Consider the following 26,525-nt stretch of genomic DNA (forward strand, 5'->3'; position numbering starts at 1 on the left):
CCAAGATGCTAACAGGTGGTGTCATGTTGAGCAGATTTCAATTGCATAGGGGCACCCTACAAGCGTGCCCTCTGTCACCCCTACTGTTTGCATTGGCTATATAACCACTGGCAGAACTAATGCATCCTTGGGGGATCACGGTGGGTGACACCACCCATGTAGTATCATTATACACAGACAATGCCCTGGTCTATCTGTGAAGCCCAGAGTGCACAGTTTCCATACTCCTGAATGCCCTGCGGACCTTCGGAGTGGTATCTGGGCTCTGTGTTAAATTTTCAGAAGTCTTAGCTGTTCCCGATGGGAGTGCTGGTTGTACTCCTGCTTGAAATTCTCCCGCGGGTGGTACGACCTTGGGGGACTGCGGGAGTGCGGTACCTGGGAGTCCAGATTGCCCATAAAGAGAAGGATTTCCTGGACATTAATATAGGCAGAGTAATAGAGGATTTATGGGCCTCAGTTTGCTTCTGGAGGGATCTCCCCTTATCTTTGATGGGCAGAACTGTAGTATTAAAGATGGTTGTGTTCTCCAGGTGTTTGTATGCACTTTTGGGCACCCTGTATGAGATACCTCTGTGCTATTTTGCCGAACTAGATAGTCTGATTATGGAAATTTTGTGGGCCAATAAGAGGAAACGAATAGGACTATCTATGTTCGAACAACCCTGAGGGCGGGGAGGACTTAAGATCCCTAACATAGAACTCTACTCCTTGTCAGCCCACTTAAAGCACGCTGTCCACTAATTGGCTTCAGCAGACAACTGGGCAAAGAGACTTCTGAGCACTTCTCATAGTAAAGAGACACTCCCTGCCCTGCCTGTGAATGTTGTTCTTGTGCCTGCAGACACTCCCATCCTTATTCACCAGGTGTGTTGAGTATGTGAAAAAGCAGTCACAAAGGCAAGCCCCTTATGCACAGGGCATGCCAGTATGGTCATTGATGCCATTTGCAAGAATAACTAATGCAATGTAAGTTCAGAAATGGAAGGGCAGGGGCTGCGAAATACTTTGAGATTTGTATCTTGAGGACAGTTCATCATGCGAGAGGATGCCATTGAATCCTTCACACGTGGCACAAAGGCAGTATTTGCAATTCGCAAAGATGTCTGCAACAGCACGAGAGGTATGGCCCTGCTTCCCAGAGTAGCCGCCACCCTCAAAGACACCAATATCGCTCTGGCATTGGCAGGAGGTCGTAGATTGATATCGCTGATATATTGCCCACTAAGGGAGGACCTACTAAAAATAATGCCTAGAGCACTCGCAAAGTAGGAAGAGGTCTTGGAGGAACGCTTGTCTCCCCAGGAATGGGAGAAGGTGTATGAAGGAGTGCAGATGCTTAGCTCAAAGGTGCGGTTTAAACTGATCCAATATTATTATACTCACCAAACATATCTCTCCCCCAAAACATAGCATATTATCTATAATACCCGGACAGACCACTGTGCCTGGTGCGGGTGCCCCACAGCAGACTTCATACGTATTGTCTGGCGATGCTCATCCCTGATGCCGTTTTGGACGGACATAGTAGGGAACTTCAATAGAGCCACTGGCTGAGCCATGCAGCCCACACCTCGTACAGTATTGCTGGGCCTGATTCCCACCCCTAACAAGAAAACAGTCAGTATAAAATGATCTTAACTGGATCTACTATTGATAAAACGATGCATTGCTATAAAGTGGTTGGAGGGCGGTACCCCCAAAATGTCCAGACTGGTTTAGGGACATGTCAGAGTGGGCGGTTGCTGAAGACGCACCCATGAAACGTGCGACAAGATGCAAAACTGGAGGACGAGTCGGCTGCCTGGTCAGCAATGTAAACTGACTTGCGTGAACCCCCGGACGCAATTTTGAGAGACATGGTTATTTGAAGTATGGGGCCAACCCACGGATCATGGTGAGGATTTATGAGGGCTAAGCGAGAGTGATTTGAGAACGGATGGAAATCTCTGAAGTGCGGGTATACAGGGATACACAGGCTATGATCACAGCAATGTTGCAATGCAAGTTAAAGGGAGCAATTGGAGAACTAGGAGATAGATCAGGAGACCAGATCGTATGCATTCCCCATATAATGTCTGTATAACACCTTGAGTACTAATGATGACAGATAAGAGCAGAATGGAGGAAAGAGGAGTTGGGAATTTTCTATTAATGGAAATGCTGCTTATCATTGGAGTACATACTGTGAGCCCAGTGGTCAATGTTACTGTGTTTTTATCCTATGACAACCAGTAAAAAGTATACAAAAAAAAGATTGTCTAGCAAGGGCTATTGGGACAAGTGTGGTGCTTCGGCGCTATGCAGGGATGAGATCCATTAAAACCAGGCCATCTGTGGCAGTGTACGTCACAATTCCCCATCCCTCCCCAAAACCAAGTCTTTTTTAGTGCACCATTAGTAGCATTCCTCCACCATTTAGGAGGCTGGGTCAGCCACGTCCTCCATGAGTGGCAAAGTATCACATCTGACAGGTGGGTCCTTGAAAGCCAATGGGACTAAGCCTTGCTTTTCCATTTTTGACCTTCTGTGTCCAAAGGGCCATCTGACCTTGTTGAGTAAGGAGGTGCAGGCTCTGTTGGTCAAAGAAGCCTCAATGTGAGTACGGGTATCGGACGTGGGGATTGGAAGTTATTCCTGCTACTTCTTAGTGCAGAAGAAAGACTGAGGCCTTCATCCTGTGTTATTCGCCTTCCCAGTGTCAACCTGTGAAAGGACAAATTCAAATGCTCATGCAGGCCCTGGTTCGCTTCCCTGGATTCAAGAGACTGAATGGTGGTGTTGGACCTGCAAGATGCCTAGTCTCATATCGCCATTCCTGCAGGCTCACAGATTGTACCTACAGTGCAAAGTGAGCCACAACCTCCTGCAGTTTGCCTTGCTTCTTTTTGAGCTCATCAGTGACTCTTGGGTGTTCAAAGGTGATGGCAGTGGTGGCTGCCCATCTTCGGAGGTCGGAGTTACCACTGTGTCTCTACCTCTGACTTACTGTTGAAGGCAAGCTCCCCGCAGTCAGTTACAGACCCCTCCTGATGATGGCAACCCCCAGACACCTACGCAGAGCTTTCCTTTAACCGGAGCTTATCCTGGAGACAGTGTGCTTCTGGGTCTTCCCTCCAGATCAACAAGTCCAGTACATTTAAGATATGATCCAGATTTATTTTTCACCCTCTCTCCTGGTCCTTGGGGAAGATGGCTATGAGGATTCTTGGTCTACTGACCTCCTGCATCCTGCTCGCTGATTATGAAAGATGGCACATGTGGGGACTGCAATGGAGCCTGAACTCTCAATGGACCAGGACAAAGTACCAGGAGCACTTGTCAGATTCCATCCAGATTTTGGAGGATGCTGCTAAAGCTCTGCCGTGGTAGCTACTCAACTGCAATTGGACCAGCAGCAGACCCTTCTCCCTGCCCCACCCACAGTTGATGATGGTGACGGATGTGACACTACTAGATTGGGGAGGTCATCTGGGCGAAGTGGAGATCAGAGGACTCTGGTCTCTGACTGAGACCCGCCTCCACATAGTCTTCTAAAATTGTGGGAAATTCTTTTGTCATTGAAGACCTTCCAGCTAGGCATTAAAGTGGGGCTGGTGTACGTTCTCATGGACCAACTGGACCAGGTGGTACTGAAACTAGTTGAGTGAGGTTCTGTTCCAGGAAGCTCTGGCCCTCTGGAACTGGATGGGTTTTCAGGTCATCTCTCTGGCAATGATCCACCTGTGGAATCTTTAAATGCCTGGGTAGCCAAACCCGGCTAATGATGCCTACCTGATCACGAATAAAACTTAGAACAAGCGTTCATATAGAACTCCTTTTTAGGCAAAATCTTTTGTGTACACTTAATCTATACCAACATTCAAATTATTATTTTGACAGATAAGGTACTGTCTGTACTTAATCTATGCGTACATTAGATTACAAAAAACAGCCAGTATTTTATAGTTTGATTTGATGCAGCCAAATCTAACTTTATTCAATTAGCAAGACAATCAACAATCTTGACTTTTGTAAATACTTGAGTGATAAAGGGATTCTGATCACCAATGACAGCTGGAGGTGGCGTAGGGCATGCTCCAGAATTGGGGAGAGCCCTGGCTTGACCTCTTCACCACTGCAAGGAACATGGAGTGTAACCACTTTTGTGCATTCGAGTTTGGAAGAACATTCTTTCAGAGATGCGTTCCACCTAGATTGGAGCATAGGATTCCTGTATGATGGTCTACAGCTAGGCCGCACATCATACAGGAATCCTCTGCTCCGCTCTGGGTGGAACGCATCTCTGAAAGACCATGCTAGGTCGCAGCAGCCGGGTCTTGTACAAGCGCCGCATAACCTGCACCTTCGTGTGTGTAGATTGAGCGGATGCAGTTGATGTCCGTTGATCTCCCTTCTGAAGTCATTGATGTGATCGTGGCAGCTTGGCAGGATCCATGTACACCGGGTGCTGGGATAAGTTTGTAGCTTAGTGCTGCACCCACCAGACTAACCCACTGCAAGCCAAACTGGTGGGTGTCTTGTTAAAGATTACTTATTGGCCCTATCTGCCTGTTTACGTTTGTCAGACCAGCTGTCATTATTCAAATCACCCATTATGATGCGATTTCTTAAAACTTTGCATCATATGTTTCCAGCAAAGCCGTCTCATTGGTACAGTGGGACTTACATTTAGTTCTCCCTTTCCTAATGTGTACCCCTTTCGGGAACATGCACAGTTATCTATCATAGCCTCCTGATCTTGAAAACAGTCCTTCTGCTAGCGATGACGACAGAGTGTTGCATGAGGGAGCTTTAGGCTCCCTCGATCCAGTTACCCTATAACACCTTTTTTCTGGACACACTAGTGTTAAGAACTCAAACTGCGTTCCTGCCGAAAGTAATGAGCATTTTCATGTCGGACAAGTTATAACTCTTCTGACCTTCTCTGCTTCACCTCATCCCTGGTAAAAGGAGGAGGGACTCCATAGGTAAAACCAGAAAAGGATGCTACACTTTCACGCATATCATACCACAGAACATTGAGTGGACAATCAGGTCTTTGTGGCTGTTCTCTGGACCACAGAAAGGCAAGGCGGTGCATACACAGACCATATCATGATTGGTAGACTTCTGTTTTAAGAACTGCTAGGTTTTGACTAAGAAGCAATCTGCAGAAGGCCTGAGGGTGACACACTAAAGTATTTTGTAAAAGTAATGGTTGAAATTCTTAAACTAATCTCCGCCACTGATAATTACTTGGTGCCACGTCCCAGTCCAGAGTTCCTGCTGTGAATTTGTCAGGCTGCTACATGGGCATCAGTGCACACATTCACAAAGAACGATTGCCTCAACAGTCGGGTCGATCAGGAAGGGCATTTTGTCAGTTTATTCCTGCCGGATTTATTTACCTAAGCATATCCACAGCCCACCACCTTGGGAGGTGCTGCTTTAGTACCTATTCACAAGGTAAGGAATCTACGATTAGAAGTAATCAGTAGAACAAGTGACCTCACTTTGGTAACACTCTCTGGTGGGTACTGTATGTAACTACAGATTCATCTCCACCCTCCCACCTACCCGTTCTGTAGCATAGTCTCCTTTTCCATCTAAAAAGGTACCAATTGAGGAATCTGCTCACTGGCCCTTCCAATAAGCTGATGGGCTATGCATCTGAGGACGTGGACAAGATTCTGAAAGAAAATGCCCTCAGCGTGCGTTGGTGGTGCTTATGTGCAGCTCGGTTCGTCACTTGCAAATTGGAACTAAGTCAGTGTAGCTGCAGGTGGCAGCTACCACTGTGCATGAGCACTGCATTTGGAGGTTGCAGATTTATTCTGCGGTTAGATAGAATATCTATTGTGAAAGAGTGTTGCTGAATGTAGGAAATGTAGTCACATGGGTAACTGTGAATACAAGTAAAAGTTTTCACCTTGGACGGTTCAGAGTGACATTATAAAGAACCCCAGCTTCACTTTCGTTGTCTGTGATGCTACTGAGAGCTCCTTGGTGAAAAATACTCATGCTGTTTAGTGACCCATCTATAATTTTATTGAACCTCTAGGATAACTGTTTTGATATTGTTAATCATTCACTTTTAGTCATTGGGCAAAGTGACATGGCTGCTCAGAAGTTGCCAATGTTGCATAATCTGCTAATACAGGTTCACAGCATAAAGTGTACCAGGTATCTGGCCTCAGATCATTTGCAGACACCCATTGGGGAAATTCTTGTAGAGTGTATATTTGCCACCGGTCAGTGTTTGGATCTGCTGAAAGATTCAGCTGTTTAATGTGGGTCATATTCAGCTCTTTAGGCAGTTCAGAATACTCGGGTAAATGCTTTCTTCACGTGATAGAAAATGTCTGGGTTCTATTTCCTGCTTGGTCAACCCCAGCACTAGAAAACATGGCCTTTGAACTCCATCCACAGTCATAAGGCTTTCCTGCATACACAGCTGTAACTTTTGCTCACATGTCTTCTTACAGTAGTCAAGCAATTTCCTGTGAGCATTACATGAAGGCCACTATGTTAATAACCCTGAAATTCACCTACATTTTGATTGACATTGTGCATCACCATTTTCTCCAGGCCAGAATCGGTTCCCAGGCTGTCGCTGTAAAACCCAATGCAATACAAAGCAGTGTCCCTGTTACCTGGCTGTGCGGGAGTGCGACCCTGATCTGTGCCTCACGTGTGGGGCATCTGAGCACTGGGAGTCTAAGATTGTTTCCTGTAAGAACTGCAGCATCCAGCGTGGCCTGAAAAAGGTACCTAAGCCTTTCTTTCTTTTTTTGTTTTTTATGTTTTATAACCAGCATGGAACTACACGTGTTATCTGTCCCAGTCCTTTGTGTCATTGTCTCACCAAAAGGGCAATAGTTGTGCGATAGAGAAATTGTCTGATAGAGATGTGCTTACAAATTAGATGTGATTTTCTGGTAAATGATTTGTATCACATAGTGAAATGCTCACAAGGGAGATGGTATGATAATTTATATATCAGTTCCTACCCTGGCGGATGTGATATTTTGCAAAGGCTGTTTATATAATATAGAGAAATGTGCTCTCAAGGAATAATTGATATTCCTATGAATAGCATTTTTTAATCACCTGACAATAAACCACTGTATTCTCTCAGACCCTTGTCATTTTCTTATAATGTCTTAAAAAGATGCAGTTTGTGATGCTGTTGGTGTTGTCACATCTTTTTCTTGTCATGTTAAAGCTCTCATCTAGAGTTATCTGTCATGTGCAGGCAAGAAGGTTCGGTGTGAGGAAGGTTGATACCCAAATTCAAGCTTTATTTGAGCAGGACCTACGCAACACTTAGTCCTTGACATGCGTTATCACAGGTTTCCCATTAGGCAGTCCCTCAGTGCAATGTGGAAAGTGTGTAACCCTGCTGGATGACTCAGTGTCATCAACAATACTACTATCCAGATCCCTTTTCATTTGGACAGCACATTGTGATCTACACCTGTGAGTCAATTTTTTCATTGTTGTAAAATGAATAGAACCTACTGTACCTTGTGATACTAAGACCTCTGGTAAATTTAAATGTTTGGGTTTCTGTTCACGGTTAGCAATATTATCTGAAGAAACAGACCTGGAAAACAACTGGAGGTGAATCAGGAAAAAGGAAGCAAATACAGAATGCACTTTACCCACCTGGAGCAAAACCTCAAAGGTCAGACTGATAACCGCTCATGATAAACTCAAACATAGGATTGGGAATGTTTCGTTGTCCTATCCAGGTGGCATTGGATGTTTGCCACATGGATATGATGAAACTTCAGGAAATAGCTTAGAGCATGGAGTCATGAGCTTGGCTGGAGAAACATAAATAATACTCAAAAGAAGGACTGTGAATGAGAACAGGTGCGGAATCCTTGGCTAGATGTCGGTCTTTTAGATAGGGTAACAACCTTCTTACAAATTCTTTACAAAGACTTTTGTAGAAATTGTGAGACATGCACGCTAATTCAACATTGAGCGTGGGACAGATCGCTGTCTTGTCCCCAGTTTAGTAAGCAAATTAAAGTCTTGTATTCACACAAGGATAATTGAATAGGCTGTCCCAATATGTCAAATTGATCCTATGAGATATATATAAAGTATCATATTTATTGAACCTATATATGAAATATGTAAAACCAATGGTCTGAAAGGCCTCACTCATCTCCAAACTTTCAATTAGATGGCAATGGATTAGCTCCATTGTCACTTAGTTACAAACTGTGTTAGTAGTTCTTTTTGAATAATACAAAACTTTAATACACAATAGGTACCAATTTTGAATACTTAATGTGCTCAAAATGCGAGCACACCACGAGTAGCCTTGAACATTACATTTGTTTAAAGTGGAAAATGTGAGGCAAGAAAAGCATTCTTGTATGAAAATCCACAGCAGCAACGTCTAGTGGCGAGAACATAAGACTAAGGGGTGAAATGCTCACCAGAAGTGAAGTGTTAATATTACAAAAGCTAAGGGAACCAAAACTTGCCACTCACAAAGTGTGCGGTGGCACCAGTTGCAGATTATTATGGTACAGAGCAAGAACTTGGCCAGCCAAAGGATGTACTTACATGTGGAGTGGACAATTGTACAACGTTTCTTTTAAATCTTGAACAAGGGATATTTTGAACTAAAATGTGAACATTTTTCTTAAGAAGGAAGAATTTTTTTTTTAAATCAGAATAGTTTGTACAGAGGAAAGATAGCCAAAATGGAGAGAGAGAAAAACACTAGGAGGAGGCTAAAACAATGAAAGACCACAGGGTAGACTCAATCATTTGCAGTGTTTATAATCTAATTGAAGATGATATACAAATATCAAAACGTGAAAATGTACTCCAAAATAAACTTCATCATATGATTGTAGGTGCAGAAAAACCATCCCATTGTGCGCTATTCAATACTCCATTCAAAAAGTTAACAACTTCACATGATGAAATACCATTCGTCTATGCTAATGCTATTTTGTCCTTCTACAATTGAATGCAGTGATCTATCCATTTACACTACTGTCTGGAGCAGATTTCCTCAGTGATGCCTCCTCTTTTTGGTTTTGTTATAGTCTCAATGCCTGCCGGTTAAGGTCATCCTCGTTTTGTTAACCTATAATGGCCAACTAGAGGGGCATTGGTGATCTTGCACCTAATTCACCTTTATGGCTGATCATTTCCTTGTTTGATCTTCTGTGTTGTGTGACCCTCGTAAAGTAAAGTGCACAGGCATTTGATGAAATAAATTACACAAGTAGAAATAGAGGCGGAGAAGTTTGCTAGTTCATGGTTTACATTGTTGAGTGTTAAGACCATTGTGTTAGCTGTGAAATCTCTGGTAGCTCAATTGATAAATGTATGATGTCCTACAGTGGCTGGCATGGCCTAAAGTGTCATAATAGAACAATCTCTTTTGGAGAATTTGTAGGATTGCACAAGATGGTCTTGATATTGCAACCTCGCTTATAAGAGCACAGTGGAAGGTGAAGCACAAGATAGCCAACCTTCAAGACATTGCAATGCCTTGAGCGATTTTATTAAACTGTGGGGTAAAAGTAGTTATGTGACACTCTTTCGAGTGACTTCTTTGGTGGCAGAAGTTCATCCTTCTATCATAGATTGTTTAACTAATGTACATGGGAGACCTCATGCCTGCAGTATGAAGTATAGAACCTGGGCTTATGTGGAAATGATTGCCCTAAGATTAGTGTTCTACCTGATCCTCAGGGACTGTCCGACTGGTAAGCTCTCACGGACTGTCCGAATGGTAAGCCATCCTTCATACTCCTTGGGGGATGATTTTGATATTTTAAAAGTGTATTCTGCTCTGTTGGGTTCTAAAGAGAGGTGGGGAAGAAAGAGTTGTCTGTTTTTTATAAGCAGTTAATCATTTTGCTACTGTAGGGGTGGCTGAATCTGAGGTCTAGTTTGACATCATTTAACCTATGTACAAATCACCTGTCATTGTAGCAGGTCACAAATGGTGTTAATGTTTTGCACTTTAGCACCTATTGCTGGCGCCATCCGAAGTAGCGGGCTGGGGAACATTCATCAAGGATTCCGTGCAGAAGAATGAGTTTATCTCCGAGTATTGCGGGGAGGTAGGTGATCTCCTTTGAAATATTACTGACACTTGCATGCTTTAAATGAATGGGAAACACTCAAGTTCCCAAGTTCATGTACTAGTTATGCAAGCAATGAAATTAAGGCCCTTATTTAATGTGCCTTGCATTTTGGATTCCTGGTGCTGAAGCAGCTTTTTTGTTTATATTGGTTTATTATTATTATTATTATGTTTGTTATTCGTATTATTGGTATTATAATTGTTATTTGTAAAAGAAGTATTTCTAGCGTAAGTGCTGTACATCATAATAATTAACTACTTTTGATCATAGGCAACAAACTGATTATTTGGTCAGAGGTGGAGGCAATTGTTGATGACCTGGAGACTGCCGTAACAATGGACCACATATAATTTAATGTCGCATATTCGCCTCAGTTTAACATTACATATAATTTCAATTTAAAGTTCAGGGAGCTGAAATGATTTGCCCAGTCTTAAAATGCTTCTCTACCACGGTTCCAAGGTTATGAAGTTACCCACTGCAATACATGTTCTGTCCTAGAGAATTGCAAGTATATAGCGATACATGACGATGGCGAAGAGGGCATCATCGGAAGATTGATCTGATCAAGGGCAGATGAAGCTTGGATGGTGTATGTAGTGGATTTGAAACTCCTGTTGATACAGCCTCTAAAACGTTAGTGTGAGTGCCAGTTTGGTCAAATCAGTATTGGTAAAGGACCAGTGTTTATACAGCAAACCAAATTAGCTAGGATGGAAACTATCCAACTGTGATATCACATTAGAGACAGTATGCTTGCGGATCTCAAAGACTTGCTCTTTTCTGTACCCAAGCACAACATAATAGCTCCTGCGATTCTTACCATTTATTATTGCCATCACTACCTCCCTAGATTAACACTAGACTATCCCAGCCATTCTAGTCTCGTTTTTTGCATTGTAATAGTCCGTAATATATGTTTTCTCTGCGGTATTGTATGAAAAGTTACAAATCGTTGATTGCTTTGTCCTGCGCAGTAACAGGACTTTGTGAGAATAGCAGATGTCGCTCAGATTAGCTGGCTGCAGTGCCCTAGTTGCACAGGTACATGTTATACTGGTGGCAGGGTAATCAGCACCCGAACGTGCTGGTTTGGGTCCTGCACCGCCGTTCACCTTCCCTTTTCCTAATCTGCCTTATTCATTGTAAATCCCATTTCAGCCGGGAAGATTTACAATCCAAAGGCACCTGAAAGGAGATAATAAATGATCTACCAAAGTACTTGTTCTCCATGTGGTATTATTTCATGGATTTAATTTCACTTCCGCATTGTCCCATAACCCACAGATGTGCAGTTGTAGAACAAGGACGTTTTGGCTGGCATATGTCCTCACGCTTAGGTGGCGTCCTATTTAAAAGACCTGGATTGGCTGTTAAGTCATTGCATTAACTTTAGTATACTGCCCTTCCACTGTGAATTCAATTAAAATATCCTCTACTACCCAAAGAATGTGCCTAGATACCTGCCATCTTGCACAGTTGGATCTGGGTTCTCCTACATATCACTTTTTTTATTCATGGCCCGGTGTGGGGGTGGATGAGGTGAATCATAGTGACAGGAGTCCAACTTCTATGGAATAGTCTAGAGCATTTTTTAAGATGCCAGGAACATTCAAGAGTCTGGAGACCATTTTATTTTAGGGGGGATGTGCTGATGGTTTAGACCCGAAAAGCCTCTCCAGTGTGTCATACAGCACAGCAATCCATGACTGCAATATAAGTAAAGATTTGCCCACAGGCACTAATCACTTGACCCATGCCTCATTAAGTATACCATTGTCTAGCTTGATAGTCACTAATTTCTATATGTTTTACAGCTGATTTCACAGGATGAAGCAGATCGCCGGGGAAAAGTTTATGACAAGTACATGTCCAGCTTTCTCTTCAATCTCAACAATGGTATGATTAGTTCTCAATCTTGTTCTTATCATTCATGGTCAATTTCATGTATTAGAAAGATGTTTGTTGAAGAATGAGTATATAATTTTCTAACTCTCAATTCATAAAGGGAATGGGCGGATTCACCATACCTTTGAATAGTCACAGATCTGCATCATATTCTAAGTCTGTGTACGATAAAAAACATGCAGAAGTGGTAATAGTGCAGTACTATAATTCGTAGCATGTGTTGTCTGCAGATGCACATGCTGAGCACACTCCTGCCATCTAGTGTTTCTCTCCAATGTTCCAGCTTGTTTTTCTTGAAGTCTTTTTAATTGTTGATGTGACGTTGAGTCTTCTCCTCTTTGAGAATGCGCATGTTCAACAGTGCCATTATTAGATTGATTTTTAGGTTTCGCCTGGCGTTCGCTGCGCAGCGGCGTTCGCGCAGGCGAAATCTAATGTTAGAACAGTACGGAGGCTTTGTCCCGCATGCTCTTCCATTGGCTAGCTCCATAAATGGAGGCTAACCATTGGAAGACATGGTTCTCCATCACTGTTTCCCCCGTCACGCCGCAATTCGGAGGCGTTTCCGTGTCTTTTTTTAAATCCCGCCCCCCCCACACCCTCCCTTTCGCTGTCCCGTTATCCATGCCTTCTCGAAGTTCTCCCTCCCGCCCGTCCACTGTCCGTGCCTCCTCCCTCTTGCCCGCCCACTGTCTGTGTTCGATGCTGTCCAATGTCGCTTACAGATCCTACCGCTCTGCCTCTCCCTATCTATATAAAAACACAACAAATATATATTGTTAGGGTGCTTTTTGTCAGAAAGCTATTTTCCTCATCTCGAAGCTGATGATGTCGTACAGAGGTTGAAGGACGAGCGAAGGGTGGTCTGCTGAGCGGCGGGGCCTCGGCGGCTCAGCTGACGGGGGACGACCGGTGGGGTCAGCGGAGATGATGAAGAAACAGAAACGAAGGAGGCGGCGGAGCAGGCATGAGCGGAGGCAGGAGGAGGAGGGAGGGTGATCAGCTGACGAGGCTGGTGACTGAGAGGAAGAGGAGGGTGACGCGGGAGCTCATCAGAGGAAGAGGCTGCTGCAGAGGAATGCCCTGCCAAGCTGCTCAGGTACAGACTCGGCTGTCAGAGCCCGGGGGGTCGGAGACAACTTGGGGCTCTTGGTGGGGGTGGCACAGTGGACAGGCAGGGTGGAGGGGATATTGAGAGAAAGGGAGGGCGGTCGTGATGACGGCAAGGATGGCGAGGAGTGGATGGAGAGTGGTGTAGGGGGTTCGAGTGATACCGGGGCTGGAGGGAGAGTAACAGGGGCGGAGGCTGATGGTATGGAGAGCTGGAAGCAGATGCAGGCTACAGGGAGAATTAGATCCGGCTGGGGTTAGCCGATGAATGGAGGCGTGATCGGTGCTCTGGGACACGATTTCCATCCTGGTTTATTCTTTTTCGCGGGTGCGGGGGATGGATACATGTCAACTCTGCAGCACCGAGTGCATCACACAGGAACTTTGCTGGATCCTGGCTCATCAGGGGAGGGGGCCGGAAAATGTTTTAATAGTTTACAATACTGGATACCGATCCAGGACCTTGTCTTCCTCCTGCTGAACACCGACGTTTTATGTTTATTTACTTCAGGTCCGATCTCGGCAGAGGGTTTTGTTCTGCGCAGATTGGGCTTCAATGGAAGTGGAAGACACCCCCTTCCTCAGTCCAGCCGTATGGGGCTGGAGGCCGGGGAGGGCTCAGATGCATGACCGCTGGTGCTCGGCGGGGCACGAGGCTCTAGAACGGGAATATTTATCTCGTTGCTTACACAATAAACAAAACATACTGTTTCATCATTTGTGAGGGCCCGACACAGAAATACAACTTTACCGACCACTTCCATAATGTAAACATGCCCAGTAATCTATAAGTCACGAGCTTGAAAGTACAGAATATAACGGCTATTGTGACTTTAAAAGGTATTACAACGACACTCATACTAGCTGCGTACTGTCACTGCAACTGTTTTTTTTCATTAAGGAGCTGTTCAGAGTCAGCCGGGCAGGAGCGCACCATGAAGGCCAGCAGGGCCGGGACCTGGTACTGCCAGGGGTGCCTGTCGACACCTCAGCCTTTAAAAGGCACCGAACTATAGCAACAATATGATGAGACGTTTCTTTGCCAGCGCGGCGCGAGGAGCACAAGGAGGAGGGGTGAAGGGCACCGAAGATCACTGCTGCGATATGAGGAGATGTGTGGGCCATGGGGAGGGTTCGCCGTGTATGGAGGAACACGTAGGGAGCAGCAGGGCTTTAACTGGGACGAAAAACTGGAGGGTCTCTACAAGGGGCGTGGCCAGTGTAATTAAGGGCGTGGCTTAAAAACATATACGATAAAAATCTGCCTTAACATAGTGTGCCACCTGACTTGTATGTTGTTGTTTCTGTCATTGCATCCTAGGTGTGTGGGTGTGTGTGGCTCTGGGTGTGTGGGTGTGTGTGGCTCTGTGTGTGTGTGGCTATGGGTGTGTGGGTGTGTGTGGCTATGGGTGTGTGGGTGTGTGTGGCTATGGGTGTGTGGGTGTGTGTGTGTGGCTCTGGGTGTGTGTGTGTGTGTGTGTGTGGCTCTGGGTGTGTTTGGGTGGGTGTGGCTCTGGGTGTGGGTGTGTGTGGCTCTGGGTGTGTGTGGCTCTGGGTGTGTGGGTGTGTGTGTGGCTCTGGGTGTGTGGGTGGCCCTGGGTGTGTGTGTGTGGCTCTGGGTGTGTGTGTGTGGCTCTGGGTGTGTGTGTGGCTCTGGGTGTGTGTGTGTGGCTCTGGGTGTGTGGGTCTGTGTGGCTCTGGGTGTGTGGGTGTGGTAGTAATTACTGTCTGCTGAGCTCGTCCAGTAGGGCACAATAGGTCTTACATTTGCGAGAGATTACGCTGTTGGCAATGTAAATGACAATGCCATTTATTTATCTGTTTTCAAATCCAACACATAAATACAAATTTTGTCATTTACATTGCCAATAGCTCTAACTTTTGCAAAGGCAAAACCGTTGCATTGTAAATGCTTGTTCTGCTATTGGGTTCGGATTGACTGTGCCGGAGCTACATGCATGTTTTGCACCTTTGCCACCCATGGACACCCAATTGATTAGTAGTGGCCTCTAATCAACGAAATGACTTTGCATCGGCAGCTGTCTGATCCAGGTTTTCAGTGACAGCTTCATTCTGGCCAGCTGTCGCCAGTGCCCCCTTCCAGGTTCCGCTGAAAATGTTTGGTTCCAGGTGATGGAAGGGAAAAAGGCGAGACCTTTTAGGAAATGACCTTAATGCAAGGCTAAATGCGTGTATTCAGACCAGCAAGACATCTGTAACCTGTGCTTGTCCCTGAGGCATAAAGAACAGGACTGCACAGCCTGAAGCCAGTTCAAAAATAAAAGACTCTGCGTTCCAGTCGTAACAGACTCCTAGCACATACCATGGAGATGGCAGCAGAGGCTGAATTCTCGGCAAACGAGGAACAAACAATCAGTGATGTTGATAGTGGATCCTCCACTAGTACAGACTGCATTGCTGTCAGGCCCAGGAGGAGGATGACGTGCAGGGCCATTAGTACCCAAAGCCCACAGCACCTCCACATAAAAAAAGAACAAATCCACAGCCCTCCCACCATCGTCTTCACTTTCTGGTCAACACTGAGAGCCACCTCGGAGCTGAGACAGGACGAGACTACACTCAATCCCGATTGGGCTACAGGCCACAGGCTCGGAGATGAAACGTAGCAGCCCTTGATGCGGAAGAAGCCATTGACGTAAGCACAGCCTATGGCACCGGCAAAGACTCCGACACCTGGCCTCCATTCGGGCTCGACAAAGCCATCGGAGCCAACCAAGCATACGGTGTCGACGTACACATCATCGTAGCCGAGACATGTCAATTCCAAAAAAAAGGGCTTGGAGCAAGGTCTCTGATACTGCAAAAACCAACTACACCAACAACTTCAGCTTCAACCTCCTACGCTCCGACCGAGCCTAGGAACAAACAGACACACGTTGCCCATGAAAGCTAGCACAGTAACCACCTCTTATATGGAGGGAAACGTTTTGAAAACTTACAAGAACCCATGCACAAGAAGCACCCTTTAATGGGAGCTGGAGAACACCAATAAAAGGAAAACCGAGGATATTGACCTCACACAGCCTCTCCAAAAGAGGCCAAGTATGGAAAATAAGTCCACAAGCCCTATGCCACTCTACTTCACTCCATCTACACAACCTATGTCGCCGTCAACACTGTTGGAGACACAGGGAGCTCAAGTCATCACACACATGACAGGCTCACAGGGGGACCCTCCCCAGATCCCAGGGACATATACAATATTGTGTTACCAGATAAAGACATTGACCTCCCAATACCAGCTAGAGCATCGCCCTCAGATGATACCCACTGATACCATTGTGGTATTCAGGTGGCAGCTGAAAATTACAAGGGGGAAAGGATTTTCTGGTTGAGACACTCTCTAAGACAGAGCAGGTTGTGCAATACGTGCCCATGATAGGGTCCATGCTCAAGGTTTCTACAGAGATCTTTAAGACCCAGTCAAGCTAGAGTCCTTACACCACACATTGAGAGGAAGTACAAACCTTCCCCTACTGACAAACTTTACATCTGGGGACACCCAACAGCTGACTCCCTAGTGTGACAACTGCAAAAAGGGAAAACTTCCCAAAGTACTGGGAACGCACCTCCCCAGATAAAGAGAGTAAGCACATCGACTCAGCAGGGAAAAGGGTGGCAGAGGGGCACGCCAAGTATTGGCATAGCTAACTCGATGGGATTACTATCTCAGTAGAACCGTGCCACGTGGGACAGTATGGAAGAGCGAAGACAAAATCTCCCTGAACACTTCAAGAAGAGAGGGGAAGACTTAGTCTCAGAGGGTAGACAAATCTCCAACACAACCATACGCTGTGCCTTGGATAGCGCTGACACGGCTGCAAGAGGAATACATTCCTCTATTCTCCTAGGTAGGCATGCTGGCAATGCATCTCCAGGCTCAAGCCTGAGGTGCAGCAACGTCTCCTTATTGTCCCATTCGATGGAGAACATCTCTTCAGGCCAGAGCTGGACTCGCATCTAGAAAAAAATAAAAAAGACAAAGACCGCAAAATTTATGGGAGCTTGGCAGTCTCTACTACAGTGCAGTGAGCCTTCACCTCCAAGCAGTTGCCTGCCACACATTCCCCCTGGACACACAATACCTGCTGGGTGAAGGCTGGCGCAGTTTCACCACCTGTGGCGACCCGCAGCACATTTACCTTCTCAAAGAGGAGGTAAAAGCTCTGTTGTTAAAGGGTAAATTAGAGCCTGTACTTCAGACATCAAGGCAAGGGGGTGTAATCCCTATACTTTCTGATAACCAAGAAAGAAGGGAAGCGAAGGTCAATGTTGGATCAATCTTTACATTCCGTCAGAACACTTTCACATGGTGACACTACAGGATGTAATCCTGCTGCTACAAGAAGGTGACTACACAACGGTTCTCGATCTGAAGGATGCATACTTTCATACAGTGAGTCACCCGTCACATCGATGGTACCTCATGTTTGTGGGACGTGGTCGTTTTATCAGTTCAAAGTTCTGCCATTTAGAGTGACAACCGCCCCTAGAGTGTTTACCAAATGTCTAGCACTGGTAGCAGCACATTTAAGAAGACAAAACATTCAGGTCTTCCCATATCTCGACGATTTACTTATCAAAAGTTCAAACAGACCCAGGTGCCTGCAAGATACACAGACCACCATCAATTTTTCACACAGATTGGGGTTCTCAATAAGTGATACCAAATGCCATTTACAGCCTCTTCAACTACAACCCTATTTGAGAGCAATCCTCAGTTCGATCTCTGCCACGGCATAACCCAGTTCACAGTAGATTCCCAATCTCCAGAACCAACTGGGTCTTTTTTACAGCCACATCATCGCCTGCCAGTCAGGACGTCCATGCGTCTTCTGGCCATGATGGCCTCTTGTATAGCAATAGACCCTCATGCCAGGTTACACATGTGGCCATTACAGGAGTGTCTAACATCTCTGTGGCCACAAGGGAGGGCCGATTTGGAGGGTCTAGTGTTGGTTTCGTCCAGGGTTCATCAATCTTTGAACTGGTGGGGCACACAGAACATCCTTTTTTGGACACAGTACCACAGGTGCCTATCACCACGGATGCATCACTCATAGAGTGGGAGGCACACTGAAGGACTGCTCTCCAGCAAAAAAATCTACATCAATGTATTGGAGGTTACAGCAATTCAGATGACTCTGAATCCTTTCTCCCCAATATAACCTGAAAAAAGTTCTTCTCTGGCTAGACAATTTGACCATACAGAAACAAGGAGGGGGATGCATTCACTACAGCTGTCCCAGCTAGCACAGACCATTTGTCACTGGGCTATTCTCCATCACATCCACCTCCCGGCGGAGTGTCTTTTGTGAGTGGACAATTCAGTGGTGGCCCTGCTAAGCAGGACATAGCAACAAGTACACAAGTGAGATCTCCACACCCAAGTCCTACTCTGTTACTTCCAGCTTTGGGGGACATCAGACGTAGATCTATTTGCCACCATCAAAAATGCGACATGCCAAAACGTCACCTCCAGGTACCAATACCCACAGTCCATGGGCAATTTTCTATGGAAGAACTGGTCAATTGCATACATGTTTCCGCCTTTCCCATTCATTCCATATCTAGACAGGAAACTCAAACATCTCTCAAGATGATTCATATAGCCCCCTTCTGGGCGCATCAGCCCTGGTTCACAACACTACTTGAGTTAACCCTACTACCTCACGAGAGACTCCCCAACACACTGGATCTTCTCACTCACGGCCAGTGGCAGTTTCTCTGCTATGGAAGAGGAGCGTTGCCCCACTGCTCGCTGAGCGAGCAATTAAAAACAGAAAAATAAAATGATAATAACTTAACGTTATTACAATTTTATTTAAACTACTGGTTCAGTTGGTTGAGGGCGAGGTGGGGATGGCTTGTTTAAAGGCTGGGGGAGTGGTAGCAACTTTATAAGTGCACATGACATTTTTGGCCGACAATCTAATACTGGCTAAAATGTAATGCTCACTTTGCATGTTCGCTAGTGCTTCCTACTTCTTCAGAAGCCAGGAAGAGAATGGAGCGGCGGGCAGTCAGCTGGCCGGCTGCATCCAGGTAAATTTGTTTCATTTTTTAATTTTCATTGTTTTAATCTCCCCCCCATACCTCTACGTCCATTCTGTAGGAGCTGCTACTTCTCACAGCAAAGGCAGGGTCTGGCATCCAAACCCCAACAACTCCGCCTGCCAAGCTGGCTCCAGAAGTTATAGTTTACAATATATTTACAAATGCCTCTTGGGTGTATGGACATTTTAAAGAAGGCAAGACCTCCAACCACAAGATCTCCGCTATGCAGCCAATTGGAAGCATTTTTTGTACATTAATGTGCATCCCAGCATATAGATCCTTGTGCGCCTACGGTACAGCAGAACGTTTTCTACCTGCTACACCTTCAGAAGTAATGATTAGCTTACACTTCCATATGACTGTACCTTCCAGCAATTGTAGCTTACCTGCAAAATCGTAAACATCAGTCAATTTTTAGTATACTCCGTTGTCAAAGCTTTTATGGCTGGGTTGAAGAGAATAATTCCACCACGTACAACACTACTACTTCGTGAAATGTAAACAATGTTCAAAAGACTATTGTCCACACCTTTCGAACCACTGCATTCTTATCCTCTGCAGTTCTTTTCTTGGAAGCGTTCTTTCCATGTGACTATAACTTCCCTAAGAAGAGTTGGAGAAATTATTGCTCAGAGTATAGAAGAGCCTTACTTTCACGTTTTCCAGGCTATTCTACCAAAGGTATCTCTCTGTTCGAGGCATATGGGCTGTAGATAGTACATTTATGAATAGATCGCCATCTGGTGTTGGGCTCGGATGATTGCACTTGTTTTTCTCTTGGAGAAGTCTTTTGTCGTCACAAGACTGATGACTCCTCCTTTGGGTGCTAGTGCGCATGGGCATCGGGCCATCCTTAGATTGTTTTTTTCCGCCATTGGGTTCGGATGAGGATCGAAGCGCTCCGGATCGACTTCGGGAAAAAAGTGATATTTCGGCGCGAATTCCCTTTCCAATTCGACGGTATAGTTATCGAACGCGAGTTCATTTCCATTCCGACGCGTTTCAACGTCCACAAAAAAGATTTTCAACTTCTACATCGACGAGACCGGGAGGCCTATCTCAACGTAGTCCAGCCTGGAGTCCATGGAAAGGACTCCATTCAAGAGATGTCCAACGTGTGGTGCTAAGTTCCCACACAAGGACCTACACGAGGTGTGCAATCTTTGCCTATCACCTGAACACGAATCCAGGGACTGTGAAGCCTGCGCAGCATTCTCCTCCAAGTCGACGATCAGAAACCGTTGAGCCCGAAGACATGAGGTGTTGAGAATGCAGTCAGAGGCAATCCCGGAGCTGTTCGAGGCCCAGCACCCGGAAGAAGAAGAGGAAGATGGGGGCGTGGCCACTGAGGCGACTAAGATGGCCGCCTTTGTTTGAAGCTCCGCCGTCCGGGCAGCCTGAACACGACATCCCGAGGGCCTGAGGCTTCTTTACCCCCGCTCTCCACATCCATCCTGCAGCCGCGGTGATTTGCCGCCGTTTGACACCAGACTTGGGCTCGGGGTGCCCGGAGGGGGACACACTGGTGGAGGAGCGGATCGCCACCCCACCGGCGACTGCTCTCCTTGCGCCTGGGTCACGGGTAAGTTTCGTGCCGGGGCGCTACGCCTGCTGTCCGGGGGCCGCTTTGGGTGCCGGAGGCTTAGGCTCGCTTTTTGGGTGCCGGCCTGGGGGTTTGCCCTTGCTGGCTCTGTGGTTCCGGGCCGCGTGAAGCCTTGGGCCTACTGCGCGGGCCGGAGCCTGGGGCTTAAGTTGCGGCTGCCCCGGGATGGGGTCGGGAGGCGGGCCGGACCCGGGTGCCGGGAGGGGACGCCTGGGCGGGGGTGGGCGCCCTTAGGTTCGGAGCTGCCGCGAGGCTGGGCAAAAACTGGACTCTCAGCGGACTACCAGCCCTGATCCGCCATCTTACCTGAGGGTCCCGCCAGAAGCGCTGTGGGCGCTTTACCGCCTAGCAACGCCACATTAGCCTTACCGTCAGCGCAGTTGGAAGAGAGTCGTGGCCCAGTTGCATGGCCAGTGGCGGTGAGCTGGTAGACTCATCCCCTGGACGCTGGCTGCCCTGATGACCGCCGGGAACCGGATTTGAAAGCCCATTCTTTGTTGCCTAACTCGGCCTGCACATTGCGAAAACTCTGAACGCCAAGAACATTGACAGACAATTGCCACATTACCCTGCTCGCCTAGCACATCCACACTAGGCCTCAGCACTTGCCCCCCGTCTGGCTAGTTAGCTGCCGCAGTCGGACCATCGGCCAACATGGGGAAGAGAGACCCTAACCAGCATAAGCTCAGTTTTGATAAGGCCTCCCTACTGAGTAATGACACTACTACAGGCTCCACGTCGGAGGCGGTGCCCCCTACTCAGCAGGACAGCACCACTACATTGGTCGCGACAATGATGTCCGAAATGAGAGCTGGGTTCAAGGCACTGGACAATAGATTTGATACGCTGGAACAAAAACTCGCAGACATGCGATCTAAAGTACAGGCCCAAGATTGCCGTCTGGACGTGGCCGAAGCCCGCATTTCTGATGTTGAAGACGCGGGCTCTAAAACGTCTTGATAGAGTTGAAAAGATCTTGAAGGAGGTGGCCATAAAAAATGAGGACTTGGAGGCGCGCGGACGACGCAATAACGTTCGCATTTTGGGTGTGGCGGAATCGACCCAAACCGGCCGGATGGATGTCTTCGTGGAAAAGCTTCTCATTGACCTGTTAGGAAGAGACCAGTTTACTCCGGGGTTTGTGGTGGAGAGGGCCCACCGCTCCCTGGGTCCACGACCACAACCGGGCCTGCCACCACTCCCGATCATGAACTTCAGAGACCGAGATGCAGCCCTGCGTGCCGCCCGGGAGAATAGGGAAATACGATGGCAAGGCGACTCACTGTCATTCTACCCTGACTTCACCGCCATGGTCCAGGAGGCACGTCGGAAATACACCGGGGTTAAGGCTACTCTGCGAAATCTGTGCCTCAAATACGGTATGCTTTACCCCACACGCCTCAGGGTGGAGATAGCAGGCAGGGCTCGCGTCTTTGACTCCCCATCGGAGGTGCAGGAATTTTGTCACACCTATAAATCCAAAGTTCCCAGAGCACAACCAACTCCAGGGCACCGTCACCGGCGACACTCAACAAAGCGTGGATCTGTTCACGTACACTGGTCATGGCTGACAACTGTACTCTTAAGCTTGCTGATACTTTCATATTTTGGACAATTGGCGTTACTACTGGAGACTCACTGGATTGACTACTACACAATAGTGATTTGATAGCCCGGATGTCGAGGCGTCGCTGCCCCCCCACCCCCCCTGGCGAACGCCGTGCTACTTGAGTAATTTCATGTTTTTTTTCATTATGGAGGTTTCAGTTGCAATTGCGCTTCTACTGTTCATAATGTTCCATTTTACCTCCGCGCAGGGTTGGGTGTTCCTCTTTGGGGTTTGCAAGAGGTTGGGTGGGGGGTGGGAATGGGGTTTTGTTGGGTTTTGTTTTTTTTGCAGGTGTCCAGAAGTCTTCGCAATTACAGTTTTAGTACTAAACTGCTCATGCTACAGGTCTTTTAGCCTTACCTTGTTCCCATGGCCAGATTAGGATTGCAGTCGGGCCCCTCGGAATTGTCAATGGTGACCTGGAATGTTAGGGGACTGAACAACGACAGAAAGTGTAAGCAGGTGTTTAAATATGTAGCCAGGCATAAAATAGACATTGTCTTCCTGCAGGAGACTCATTTGACCACCGACTCCGCCACAAGGGTAGCCAGAAGTTGGGGTACACATCGCTTCTCCAGGGGGGCGGCTATTTGCATCCACAAGCGACTACCATTTAAACTGCACCACACTGTCATTGATAAGGATGGCAGATATGTCATCATTGGGGGAACCCTAATGGGGCACAGGGTCACGCTCGTTGGGATGTATGGCCCTAACACTGATACTCCCACTTTCTTCAATGATCTACAGGTGCAATTGTTGATCTCGGAACCAGGCCTAATACTGATTGGCAGTGATTTTAAGCTGCTTCTCGATCTGTCAAGGGACAGCACGGCAACTACCCCGGACACGAGACCCCAATCACGTCCAGTCCTGCGAGACATCTGTACACACTTCTCTCTAGTAGACATTGAAGCATTGTTGCACACTTCCACGCCGGCTTATTCCCACTACTCTGGGTTTCACGACACCTGGACCAGAATTGACTATTGGCTGATATCCCCGGAGGTGGTTGGGTGGGTAACTGAACTACTTACACTGCCACGCACCCTATCAGATCATTCTCCCATAGTGCTGAGGTTGAGGATCCCACGGGAGGGGGGTTATGAAAGAAGGTGGCGCTTCCCTGGGAAGGCTTTAATGGATCCAGTTTTCACAGAAGAAATCAGAGAGGCCATTGTAGAATATTTTGACTTAAACACGGGCACGGTGGACACCTGGGCTGTCCTCTGGGAGGGATTTAAGGCAACCATTAGGGGGTGTGCATGGCTAAACATACTGGAATGCTGCGCGATGTGCGAGCTGCTCTCTCGCTTAGAGCGCGACATAGCGGCGCTGGACGCGTAACAGCTTCAACACCACACATAGGTGAGGGAGCGCAGGCGCTTACAACTGATGGTGGAGTTTAGGGAAGAAGCAGAACGATAGCTCCGATTCTTGACCAGATCATACACGGCCAGACAACATGGGGAGGGAGAAAGACCTGGCAGGCTATTAGCACACCTACTCCGTCCACCTCACTCCTCTTCATATATCACAGAGCTTATAGGACCGACGGGAGACATATTACGCACCTGGCCTGAGATCTGTGACACTTTTCTATCCTACTACACCAAATTATACACCTCTACATTGACTGACAATGCTACTGAGCGAGGGGATTACCTGAATGAGATTGCAATGGTGTACTTAGATAAATGGATGATTGACTTTTTGGCGGATCCCATAACATCGGATAGTGTAGCGGAGGCCATTGACTCCATTAAGAGAGTTCTTCGGCCCCTGGACTGGATGGGTTTTCGGCCGACTTCTGCAAGGCTTACAAGGATCTGCTGGTTCCCCATCTGGTAGAAATGTACGCCGAGGCCCTTGAATCTGGTTGTCTGCCCCCCACGCTAAGAGAGGCGGTCATCGTGCTGTTAACTAAGCCGGGCAAAGACACTGTGCTTTGTGAATCTTACCGCCCTCTGTCCCTACTGAATCTCGATTACAAGATCTTAGCGAAAGTTCTTGCCATCCGCCTCTCGCTCCTGATGGAATCCATAGTCTCTCCTGCCCAATCAGGCTTTATCCCACACCGCTCCACATCCCTCAACCTCCGCACCCTTTTCTCTGTTCTACACCGGGTAGACCCCGATACACCGGCGGTAGCAATACTGTTGGATGCCGAAAAGGCGTTTGACTCCTTGGAAAGGCCTTTTCTCATGTCTGTGATGCGCCGCATGGGAATTCCGGAATGCTTGGTCAACACAGTGGAATTACTGTATACTCTTCCCGTCGCCCGACTGCGCTTAAAAGGTACAATCACTGCCCAGTTCCGACTGGCGCGCGGTACGAGGCAGGGTTGCCCCCTGTCCCCACTGTTATATATTCTGGCAATGGACCCATTGGTCCGTCATTTCCAGGAAAGGCATTTGCACCGAGGCCTCCAATTTCGCACTGGCCCACTTTTGATTTCGCTATATGCGGATGATACCATCCTCTATGTCAGGCAACCACAAACCAACCTAGAGCCATTACTCTTAGAAATTACCTGATTTGGCAAATACTCTGGCCTTCGTATTATCTGGCACAAGTCGGTCATATTCCCGCTTAAGCCTAGTACTGTCGAATGGCCTAACTCTTTCCCCCTCGCATGGTGCCGGGATTCTGTGAGATACTTAGGCCTCCATATACATTTGGAGACGGAATCCATTATCAGATTAAACTACGGAACTGCGCTGACGGCCCTTGAGGGGCAGGTTGAAAGATGGAATAGACTCCCATTGTCCATGGCCGGCCGCGTTGCTATCATCAAAATGATTGTACTGCCAAACTTTCTATACTTGTTCAATAATGTACCTGTACCCCTCACACAGCTCCGCTCTTTACTCCTGAAACTGGTGTGGGGCAGCAAGACCCCACGTGTGACTTGGCGCGTGCTAACGCTCCCATAAGAAAGGGGTGGGTTGGGCGTCCCTGATTTTTATCTCTATTTTCTGGTGGCGCAGTGCTCATACGCATACCCATGGTTTCACCCTGACTCCAGGATCCCATACCTGAAACCGGAGACCAATTTGGTGCTGCCGGGTTCACTGTCCACCACACTCCCGTCGGGCTTTCCCAGAGGTCCGAAAGATATCCAAATGGTTTCAGCTACATGCTGGGCATCGGGTAGACTGGGCCACCTTGTCGTCCTTCCGCAGCTGTATTCCCAGGCCCTTCCGTTGCCCAACGCCAATTGGCTCCCGATAACTGGGGAGACTGTGGTGCGACAAACGTTGACCAAGTTCCACATAACCTCCGTCGGTGATTTGTTCCCGGTAGGTCATGCATTCACACTGACAGAGGATCACCGTTTTACGGAGAGGACGTTCATGGACTCATTTGTTCTAACCAGACTGCGCTCCTTGCTACGCGCTTCATTCTCTTCGTTCCCCCTCCCCCCGGAGGAGATGACGCCCCTCACTTTTATCATACAACACCCATCGGGCGCACACATGGTCTCTAAGTTGTATCAGATGTGCTGCGACCTCCTCCCCTCTCGAGATCAGGTAGTGCGTGCTGCTTGGGAGACAGATTTGGGGTACACCATCTCGGATGATCAATAGCTGTGGTGCTGTAGAGCGACCAAAAACGTCTCTATCAATAGCAAACACAAACTTTTACATTTTAAGTTTCTGCGTAGGCTGTACTTCACACCAGCGCGACTCCACAGGATAGACCCATCAAGATCTCACGCCTGTCCCAAATGCGGTGGACCATTCGCAGATTTCGCTCACCTTTCATGGACCTGCCCTAAGTTGCATGAATATTGGTCCCGAGTACACAGCACACTCGGTGACATGCTATGCTTAACCCTGGCCCCAATCCTGGAGATCGCTCTCCTGGGATGCGTGGCTGAATTTCCAAAGTCAGTGCACAGACTGGCGGCACTGAGTTTTCTGCTAGCCAAACGAGAAATTGGTGCGACCGACGACCCCCGCTACACAGCTCCTGGCTCTGGAGCATGCAAACTGCAATCTTAACAGTACCGAATACTCAGACATGGTCCCTACCACATCCAGGCCGGTCGACATTTGGGGCCCATACGGCGCATATATAGCAGGCACCATTGAGAATAGTC

The 26,525-nt window shown here is 47.3% G+C and overlaps 1 protein-coding gene across 1 annotated transcript in view; it reads left to right on the plus strand.

Annotated features, from left to right (window-relative positions):
* The window catches only part of EZH1 (enhancer of zeste 1 polycomb repressive complex 2 subunit), a 298,197-nt gene that overhangs the window by 248,641 nt on the left and 23,031 nt on the right, over positions 1–26,525 (plus strand). The window contains exons 17-19 of the mRNA XM_086924094.1: positions 6,571–6,749; positions 9,993–10,088; positions 11,930–12,011. Coding sequence (XP_086780220.1) covers positions 6,571–6,749; positions 9,993–10,088; positions 11,930–12,011 — 357 coding nt within the window. The remainder of the gene's footprint in view (positions 1–6,570; positions 6,750–9,992; positions 10,089–11,929; positions 12,012–26,525) is intronic.

The sequence above is a fragment of the Lissotriton vulgaris genome, chromosome 5 (genome assembly GCF_964263255.1).
Source record: "Lissotriton vulgaris chromosome 5, aLisVul1.2, whole genome shotgun sequence".
Classification (NCBI taxonomy): domain Eukaryota; kingdom Metazoa; phylum Chordata; class Amphibia; order Caudata; family Salamandridae; genus Lissotriton; species Lissotriton vulgaris.